At 40.4% G+C, this 10665-nt stretch overlaps 1 protein-coding gene across 2 annotated transcripts in view; it reads left to right on the top strand.

The window, feature by feature from the left end:
• The first annotated feature begins 607 nt into the window (after nt 1-607).
• The window catches only part of BTC (betacellulin), a 62342-nt gene continuing 52284 nt past the window's right edge, over nt 608-10665 (top strand). For both annotated transcript variants that reach the window (XM_011966157.1, XM_011966158.1), the window contains exon 1: nt 608-1032. In XM_011966157.1, the coding sequence (XP_011821547.1) occupies nt 969-1032 (64 nt within the window). In that variant the 5' untranslated portion in view covers nt 608-968. The remainder of the gene's footprint in view (nt 1033-10665) is intronic.

Here is a 10665-nt window from a genome sequence, read left to right as displayed (position 1 = left end):
GCTTGAAGACTTTTTTCATTTCTTTTCTTTTCTTTCTATTTTGTTCCTTTTTTTTTTTCTTTTTTTTTTGGTTGTCATTGTTTTGAGACAGTGTCTCACCCTTGCGCCTAGGCTGGAGTGAAGTGGCTCGATCTCCGCTCATTGCAGCCTCCATCTCCCAGGCTTAAGCGATCCTCCCGCCTCAGCCTCAGGGAATAGATGGGACTGCGGGTGCACATCACCATGCCCGGCTATTAATTTACCTTTGTATTTTTTGTAGAGACGAGGTTTCACTATGGCTTCAAGACTTTAAAAGGCAACAATGACTCTTTTGAAATTGCCTGCATTATCAAATGCCTGAAGTCAACCACAATGAATGGTGACTATGGTTTCTCCATGACACTAGCAATCCTCTGAAATAAAGGAAGTTAGAATTCCAGAACACCTCTGGGTCTCTGACTCTTCCTCAGTGGCTTCCAGGAGTTTAGGTCAGCCTGCAGGCCCGACGGGCACCCCCCGACACCCCTCCACACAGATTCTTTACATCTCCCTCCCTACCTTGTTTACGCTCTAAGGGGGAGGGAAATGAACAGTCAGTCAGGTGAGACCCAGCAGGGGGAGTGGTGAGCTGGTCCGAGGGCAGCCCGAATATGTCCCTGGGTGTGGGTATGGGTGTGGGGCAATTTGGGTGGGAGCAGCGTGGAGGCTCCCAGGACCAAGTCCTGCGCCTCTTTGGCGGGGTGTGTGCAGGAGGAGCGGGGATAAATAGGAGGCTCCCTCCTCCCGACGACATTCACGGAGCCGGCCGGCCGCCCGCCCTGGGTGTTTCCCTGCCCTGTAGCCAGGGTGCCAGCCTGGGAAGTAGTTTCGTTTCCTTCTGGCTCCGGGATTAGTTTCCAGGCACCCTCTCAGGCGCCCGAGGCCCGGGAAGGGGGCGAAGAAGGAGGGAGACTTGTCTAGGGACTGCCCGGCCCCGCAGAGCGGGTTTGATGGACCGGGCCGCCCCGGGCAGCGGCGCCAGCTCCCTGCCACTGCTCCTGGCCCTTGCCCTGGGTAAGTGGCCGTGCTGGGCACTGGAAACCATCAGGAAAGTCTGGGGCTGGAGTCGCGGGGAGGGTGAACCCTGAACCGAGCTGGCATCTGGACAAGAGGGCGCGCTCGGGCTGGCAGGCGCGGGTTGGAGAACTTTGAAGGCTGGGAGAGCGCGAGGTTAAAGATCTGGCAATTGGGCACCTGGGGCTGCACCTGTTGGAGGCAGTCCCTAGACGCGCGAGGAGGCCCGAGGGCGGAAGCGATTCCGAGGTCCTCGCTGCCAGTGCTGCAAGTAGGCCGCCAGCTGTTGCCTTGTGCACACAGCAGAGGGCCTGGCGGCGCCGGCGGGGTATTCACCGCGGTGAGGCGCTGTGCCCGCGAGTGAGGGCGGGGTGGGGGCGAGCAGGGAAACCCACTAAAGAAGCTCACGTGGAGTATAGACCAAGAAGCATATCCTGCAGGAGGCAGAAGAACGGGAACTCTTTGACTGGAGGTGTGATCACCTGGCGTTAGGGAACAGTGCCAGCAGGAGGAGAAGTAGCAGGATGCCTAGAGCCCTCCAGAGGGTCTCTCCTGCCTCCTTAGGAGTCAGAACTCACAGAGCAGAGCTAGAACTTCAGATGCCGCTGGAAGCAGGCCTCCCCTTCCCCTCCCCCGAGGAAAGGTAATGAGAAGGCTTCTAGGTAGGAAAAATCCCAACTCCTCAAAGTATACTCTCTGCATCATGGTCATTTTGCGGGGCAGGGAAGGGAACCCAGTGACATTTTCTAATCTTAGCTGGGCTGTAGACATATCTGGGTTTGGAGCATTTATGTGGTAGGAGGAGGGTCTCCACAGCTGAAGTGTCACCACGATATCACTCCTACCCTCAAGCCTGGGAAGGGGACACCACAAATGAAAAAGAATGGGAATTCCTCTTATGGAGGAAAAAGAGGGGGAGCCTAAATGAAAACTTTCATTTGACTGTGTCCTTAGAGTAAGAGAGGTGACTAAAAAGGTACAGTGAACTTGGTTGGAGGTGGATCAGACTTAGGACCAAGGTTAGAGAAAATAAACTTATTTAACAAACCCTGAAGGGGAAGGAGTCAGTAGCAATTTAGTGGTAGAGTGAATGTGTACATTCATGAAGAAGAGCAATGGGGCTGAAACTTAACCGCAGAAATCGTCCTGATGCTTTTGCCAGCATTGCTTGCATGTCGCTGACATTCTCTTCCTCCACCATGTCTAAACTGTACAACAATCAAAGTATTCCCTGAGAATCTGTCATAGTCAGCCAGGTGCTGAGGTATGTAGGAATGGAGGTGGGGAAAGGGCTCATGAGATTCCTAAAATAAAACATGATTCCTGCCCTAGAACTTACACTGAATTTGGAAATGCAAGCCCAGCAGTGTAACCTGTGGAAAAATTCATGAAATCAGAAAAGGGAGAGAGAGGTCAGCAGTGGGGCCTGAAATAGTGGGGAAAGGCTGAATGGAGGGCACCAATGCGTGCCTTGAGGCTTGGGTAGAGTTTGCAATAGTAGAGAGGAAAGAGGGAACAGAGACCAGGGAGAAAGCATTAGTGAAGGGTTGGTGATGTGAATGAGCGTGCTTTACTGGAAAGAGTAGAATTTCTGAGGGGCAGACACATTATGAAGAACTGAAAAAGCCAGATTAGAATATTTGGAAAAGAATCAATAAGCTGTTACACACACACACCATCACAGGGCTTGACTAGGGAGTCATATGATGCAAACAATGATTTAAAGGTGATAAATCTGGCAGTGAGGTGCAGTATAGGAAGGGGGTGGTGCCTGTGGGCCAGAGGACCTGATTGTCTCATAGGTGTAATATGGGCATGAGCTAATTGGGGCCTAAATTAGGGTGATGTTTTAGCAGAAGTGTCATAGTAGAAATGACTATTTAAAGTCGATGGACATTCTTTCCCCTTTACTATCACACAATATTTTCTTCTCAGAAGTTGTCAAAAGACAGAAATGAAAAACAAAAAGCAAAACTCTAATTTAGTGCTATTGTACACTCAGGGTAACCTAAATGTACAACCCTCCTGTTAAATGATTGGCTTGGGAAATTGAATTTGGTCTCTAGATCCCCTTAAAGCTCTACTTCTTGCAGAATGCCAAAGGATGTAATTTTTTGGCATCACTGTTTCCATTAAGTGGTCCTATTTCTGTCACACACACTTTACTTTGAAGTCCCTTTCCTAAATTATGTCACGTGTTGTTCCATTGACTTTTTGAAAACAATGTGAGCAATAAGATGCATGAGGCACTGGTGTGTATGTGTGTGTGTGTGTGTGTGTGAGAGAGAGAGAGAGATGGTGGAAATGCGATGAGAGTGGGCATTGAGCAGACATGAGCCCTGGTTCCGGTTCTGCCATTTCATGACTCTAAGATGTCTGTAAGTTACAGCTTTCTGGGCATTGTTTTTCTCATTTGTAAAATGAAGAGGTTTCGTTAGATGGTGTTGCCCTTTCCATGTCACATTCTTTTCGAAAAGTAAACAAAACAACATGTGATGTAAATTAGAAATGGCTTATGTTTATTATAAATGTAGATGCTCCTTAAATACATCTGGCATTTAGTAGATGGATCTTTACAGGATAACTTCCATTCTAACATATGCAAATTGTATACTACTTTCTTTAGGAAATTTTATAAAGACAGAAGTGGGTTTGGAGATATAAAAAGAAGGTATACCATAAGCAGATTATATGGTACAAATACATTTAATATAAATATAAATTATATGTTTATGTGTTATTGATATTCTTTATATGCATTAATTTGGTTTTATTTTCTAAAACCATTTAAAGGTGTTTTCTAAGTCAGTAGAAATCCTTTCTCAAAAAATGAGATTTTCCAAAAAGGGCTCATATTTCTCTACTGTATTTTCTCTTTCTTTTTTTCTTTATCTTTTTCTTTTTCTTTTTTTTTTTTTTTGAGAGAGAGTCTCACTCTTTTGCTCAGTCTCGGGTACAGTGGCATGATCTCTCAGCTCACTGCAACCTCCGCCTCCAGGGCTCAAGTGACCCTCCTGTCTCAGTCTCTCCAGTAGCTGGGACAACAGGCACTCGCCACCACACCCGGCTAATTTTTGTATTTTTTGAAGAGATGGGATTTTGCCATGTTGGCCAGGCTGGTCTTAAACTCCTGGTCTCAAGAGATCTCAGCAGATAAATATTTGTTGCTGAATTAGGTAGGGAGAGATAGGACATTCAAGTGCAGAATGTCCTATCTAGGGAGACATAGGACACTCAAGTGCAGAGATGTCACATTGCGTATAACAGGAAAAACCAATACTGGAAACCAGTTCTTTTGACTTATTTAAAAAGCATGTAAGCTCATCCTAGCTGTCTCCTACACCTTTGCTTCCCCTATTGCCTACCCACACATCTGTGCCATCCCTGGCTCTGGCTATTCTCTGGCAGATTCTTGGACTCCTGGCTCTTCCTTGCTTCCAGGAAACCCTGCTTCTCCTAGCCCAGGGCCAGGCTAGCCTGGCTGATAATGTTCAGTTGGTATTGGTCAGACTAGGTGCTTTATTTTGGACTGTGTCTGGCCTGTGTCAGTCTGGACATCCTAGTCTGATTCTATCCTTGAACATGTGGGTGACTCCTGTATATTCTCTAGTCTGCTTAGAGCACCAACACCTAGGGGATGCTCCTTTGGGCAGGTGGAGAAGGGGTGACATTGCTTCATAGTGTCTCTGATAGAACCCACATGGTAATTACTGAAAATTGGTAAGAAGAGCATATCTTGAGGCAGGGTCATGTAGTGGTCAAGCCTGTAGACTTTCAACCAGACCTTTGGGGCATGGCCCCCTGGTGCTGTGACTTGCTGGCTCTGAAACTTTGGGTAAGTCTCTTGAACCTACTTGGCCCAGTTTCCTCACCTGTAAAACCTAATAGTAATAGGACCAATGCAATTATGTGAATTAAATGCATTACTATGTAAAGCACTTAAAATGTGCCCAAAACATAGAATAAGCACGAGTTATTATAATAGACAGTAGGAAAGCACAGGACAAATCATTAATTGTTATCAATACCTCTTAAAATTTTTTGACATTTTGATTCTGGATACTTCCTGAATGTCATCAGGTTCTACTAATTAATGGGAAGACTTTTTGTTGCCTTCATTTCTCAAATTCCTGCTCCCACTAGTTATGAAATAGGTAATAGATAAAAATCCTCAAAAACAGTTTTATTTTGACTGGTTTCATTAAAAAGGAACAAATGTAAAAAATAAAGCTGCAAAAGGAAAATGCATATCTACTCTTGAAAAAATAAATACCTCTACAGATTCTTCTTTCCCTGCCAATTTTGATCCTAATTTTATGCAATGAAGAGCTTTACTGCACTTGCCTAGCATTTATATCAGACAAAACAGTTAGACTGCACTAGCAGAGTAAAATAAAATATTTAGAAGGTAATTTTAATATTTTAGGAAATCTCATCAAAATTGGGTTGTCAGATTTATTTGAATTATATAAGGAATTGCCTTAATTAAAAAGAAATAAAACTGTCATTTTAGAAGAATGGATGATGATGCAATGCCAAAAGTTGTTTCCATATGTAAGAAAAATACATTAATTTAGCAAAGTTTTCTTAGGACAAAATAATTTCTTCAGATGTTGAAGAACAGATAGCCATGCATAAATATTGTTATTTTATAATGGTTGCTTTGTAACATTGAGAAAGTTGCTTAAACTCCTTTTGTGTAATTCTCTCACCTATAGAATTTTAATAAAGGTAGCTATCATTTAGAGACACAGAATTATTTTGAGGAAAAAATGAGAAAATGCAGGAAAAGATTTTAGAAGAATAATTGGCAGGTAATATTCAATGTATTGTTACTATTTTACCTTTGTGAATATTCAGATAACTTTTCAATTATTTCGTGGGTATTTGTCTAAAAAGAACTAGAATCAATGTTTATTAAGCCAGTTGGAGTGTTAGAGTTTGTACTTTGATCATAGGAAACTGCCATAATAGTCAACACTGGAGGCAAGAAAAGGAAAATAAGGCAGGAATTTGCCCACCATGGCCACGCTTTCAAAAGTGCTTTGAATTGTTTCCTTAGAATGTAAGCTCTGTGACAGCAGGGGTTGTTTACAGTTAGAGCTCAGTCCCTATGTGTATAGTAGGTGCTCAATAAATACTGGTTGAATGAATGAATCTCAGTGGGGATAGTCCAGGAAGTCCTTCTAGGTCAGTGGCTTCTCAGAGCGTATCACAAAGATGTTGATGTGAACTCTTCTGTTTCCTCACATACATAGTCACATCCACTCCCCCTCTCCCTGACACACACTTTCCTAGTTTTGATAATCAAAATGTAAGAAACTCGCTTTCTCCCAGAACTCTTTGTATCCTATCTTTAATGTCTTCATATTTGCTAATGATGACTTACTTTTGATACACAGCTCCTTGCTGAGATGGCAGCTGACTCTGGTTTTGCCAAATAGGCTGACCTGGTATAAGTTTTGTTCATGAAAGGTGGTTACTGACTATCGCCATTAGCAAAACATTAACTTAACTAAATGCATAACTCTTTTGCTCATGGCACAGTACTTGGCAGGTTGATGAAAAGTACTATCATTATTTCTAAACATGTGATACTGAGGAAGGCAGACCTAAAAGTTTTTACTATTTTAATTTTACTATTCTAAAGTATGTCTAATATTGTTTACAGTGTATCTAAACTGTATTAAACATTAATGAGAAAAGTCTAAGTGTAAGCTCTTGTCTTTCTAGAAAGACTTACATAGGATAGAAATGTTCATTCCAAATGAAACATTGTATAATAGTTCAATCCTTAAGGAAGTTTAAATTACATAGTATGGATTAAATATGATCTCAGAAAAGGAGAATTTATTACGGGCTGCAGAGATTAGGGGAAAATTCACTAATAGTGACAATTCTTTCTTGGTAGTGGTGAAGGAAAAAATGGGAGAAAAATTAAAAGGTGGACAAATTAACAAATTACTAGTTATCATTTTTTTGTGTAGCAGTAAGTAGACCCAAATATCTCAAACCAAAATTAACTTTGTGCAGTTTTGAAGGAAATAATGTCTGGTTAAGAAAGCACGATTTCCGAAATGAGGGCATTAGTCAGAATCCTGAATTCTTGGTACAGTTCTATCTCTGTAGGATATCCTGGGAATTGGAGGCAGGGGATTTTATAATTTAGACAAATTCATGCTTTTTGTTACAAGTTAGACTTAAAATATTATGTGGTTTCTCATTTGGGGAATTTGTTAAAATACTCTGGAAATATCTAGACTTCCTTTTACCTTATTCCCTACAGCTTGGGGACAAGCTGGCCCCACCTTTTGTGTAAGGTCCAGATGAGTGGTTTACTGGTTTGCTGGTTTGCTTCATGTTTCTTTTTCTGTGTTCCCTAATCATGTATTGCTAGGCTTTCTTAGGTTGGAGATGGCTCATAATCAGGAGGTCCTCTAGGTTCATCTTAGGGTAACAACAGCACCTGGGAAAAAAAAAGACTTTACAGATGTGGGAACTAACACTGTGAAAGATTAAGTAGCTTCCCTAAAACATAGTATATGCTTAGAACTCAAATTCTGATCTTCATGACTCCGCATGTGCTTTCAACCCTACCGTGTCCTGCTTTTATGCTTATTGATCTTAGGCTGTGCCAGACCCCAGCTGGTACTGGATCTGCAAATAATTATACAAAAGTTGGTCAAGAATGCTCTCAAGTCAAATTTAAGAGGAAAGCAATTTGATTAAATTTCGTATGTTTTATATTGCTCAAGATGGCTAGCCTTTCCAGGCATATTTATACCTTAAAAAACTAAACCTTAGTATTTCAACGTTATATCTGATTGTTATAATTTAAGGAAACAGTGAAATACTTTTTTAGATGGTTGGAGGGAGATGCAATATTTAATCTTAATTCACATCAATTAAACAAGGTCAAATAACCATGAAATACTTTCATTTATTCTCTACATTTTCTTTCCTGAGGATATGTAGTATATTACTTACCTGACTCATAGACTAGAGGTATTAATTACAAAATGGGTATGGGAAGTTTAACAGTATTCATATTCAGTTGCCTTGTTTTAAAGTGATGAGCTAGTTGCATAACAGGATGAATTAGTAATATAACATTTTCCTCTTTGCAAGACTGTGGATTTATTCACTTGTTTAACTATTTAGTTTTGAAGAGTTACATAAGGAGTGCCTGACCCATAGTAGGACCTCAAAACGTATTAATTAAATGAATGAATGAATGTAAGTGGCTATTGGTAGAAGATGCCCAGTCAGTAAAATGACAACAGGTTAAGTAAAAAAAAAAATTGTATTTCTTGTTGGCAAAACACTGACCCCAGATTCAGAGATGTGGTAGGAGGACAGGTTTATCTATCCCTTGTTATATGGGACTTGCTGCTAGCAGTGCTAGAGATTCTTTCACAAAAGGACTTTTCTTTTTCATGTAGCATTTCTTCTATTTCTTATGTTTTGTATTGAGGATTCAGACTGCTACATGTTTGGTTCAGGGCAGATTTTACTGGTCAAAATGTAAACCTTAAAAATAAGTGTCTAAGTTGGGGAGGGAAGGGCAATGGACTCATGGCACTCTCCAGTGGTTTATTTAAAAATACCCTTGAATTCTGTAAGATGTCAGATGATATTTCTCTCTTGTGTGATTACAATTGTTTTTAACAGAAATGGTTTTCATGAATGGTGAATAATCAAGTTGTTGTATTCATGGGTTTATGTTTAGCTTTAAACAGAAAAACAAACTTTTGGTGGCTCCTATAGAAATAGAAATAGCTTTGCTTTGGAGGCTGACTGCAGCCTGAGTTGTTAGTGCTGAGAATCCCTAACTTATTTAGTATTATATATAAAGATTTCATAACAATCAAATGTCTGAATTTTTTAGTAGTTAAATTTAGGCACATTACACACGGATCTTTGTTCTCTACTCTTTGGAGTGAGCTGCAAAGTCCAGGCCATCCTAGAATAGGTGAGAACCACTTCCCTCTGTCTTCTAGTGCAGAAAGCCTGTAGCACCACCAGGAAATTGTCATCAGAGCTGAATTAAGCACTTTCAGGACACTTACACTTGACTTGTTCACGATCACTTTCCTACTGAAATGCCATCTGGGTTTCTGACACTCAACTGGTCTCATCTCTTAGGGTGACAGACACAGGATGTTACTACATATTCAGGTATCTCCTTGACCTTCTCTATAGAGTATCAGTGTAGTTACTTACATTTTGGGGAAGTTTATAATTGCAAAAGCATTTTGCTACCCATTATCTCATTTGATCTTCACAATAAAAATAATAGCAGAACAGTTGTGTATTATGTGAGAGGCACTGTTCTAAGAGCATAATAATTCATTTCATCCACATAACATTTATCTAACACAGGAGCTAGGTTGATATCATTATTATTCCCATTTATAGAGTAGGATATGAAACACAAAGGGATTAAGCAACTTGCCCAAGGTTCTGGCTCTAGGAGAACTATGTGTGTGAGGTGATAGTTTTTTCTTAGTCCTGATAAATTTACCACAGTGATATGAGATGATAACATTAGAGGAAGCTGAAAGTGGGTAAAGGGTGTGTGAGAATTCCCTGCACTTTGCAACTTTTCTATAAGTATAAAATTGTTTCAAAATAAAAAGTTTATTCCAAAAAAAAGATACTGCAGGAAATTCCAATTACTAGCCAGTTTAGCTATTCACCTGCTTAGAAAATAGGACTTGACACATCAAAAAAATCTAGAAAGACCTCAAGTTAACACCCTAACATTACAACTAAAAAAACTAGAGAACCAAGAGCAAACAAACCCCAAAGCTAGCAGAAGACAAAAAATACTCAAGATCAGAGCTGAGCTGAAGGAGCTAGAGACATGCAAAACCCTTCAAGAAATCAATACATCCAGAAACTGTTTTTTGAAAAAATTAATAAAATAGCTAGCTAGACTAATAAAGAAGAAAAGAGAGAAGAATCAAATAAACACAATCAGAAATGATAAGGGGGATATCATCACTGACCTACAGAAATACACACAAACATCGGAGAATACTATAAACATCTCTATGAACATAAACTAGAAAATCTAAGATAAATGGATAAATTCCTGGAAACATACACCTTCCCAAGACTAACTCAGGAAGAAATTGAATCCCTAAACAGACCAATAATGAATTCTGAAACTGAAGCAGTAATAAATAGCCTACCAACCAAAAAAAGCCCAGGACCTGACAGATTCATGGCTGAATTCTACCAGAGGTACAAAGACGACTTGGTACCATTTCAACTGAAACTATTCCAAAAAATTAAAAAGGAGGGATTACTTCCTAACTCATTCTATGAGGCCAGTATCATCCTGATACCAAAATGTGGCAGAGATACAAAAACAAAAAAAGAAAACTTCAGGCCAATATCTTTGATGAACATCTATGCAAAAATCAACAAAAAACTGGCAAACCAAATCCAGCAGCACATCAAAAAGCTTATCCATGACAACCAAGTTGGCTTCAACTCTGGGATGCAAGGTTGGTTCAACATATGCAAATCAATAAACGTGATTCATCATATAAACAGAACTAAAGACAAAAATCACATGCTTATCTCAATAGATGCAGAAAAGGCCTTTGATAAAATTCAACATCC

The sequence above is a fragment of the Mandrillus leucophaeus genome, unplaced genomic scaffold (genome assembly GCF_000951045.1).
Source record: "Mandrillus leucophaeus isolate KB7577 unplaced genomic scaffold, Mleu.le_1.0 Scaffold75, whole genome shotgun sequence".
In the NCBI taxonomy this organism is placed as follows: domain Eukaryota; kingdom Metazoa; phylum Chordata; class Mammalia; order Primates; family Cercopithecidae; genus Mandrillus; species Mandrillus leucophaeus.
Note: the sequence above shows the minus strand (reverse complement) of the source record. Positions and strands in the feature narration are given on the sequence as shown.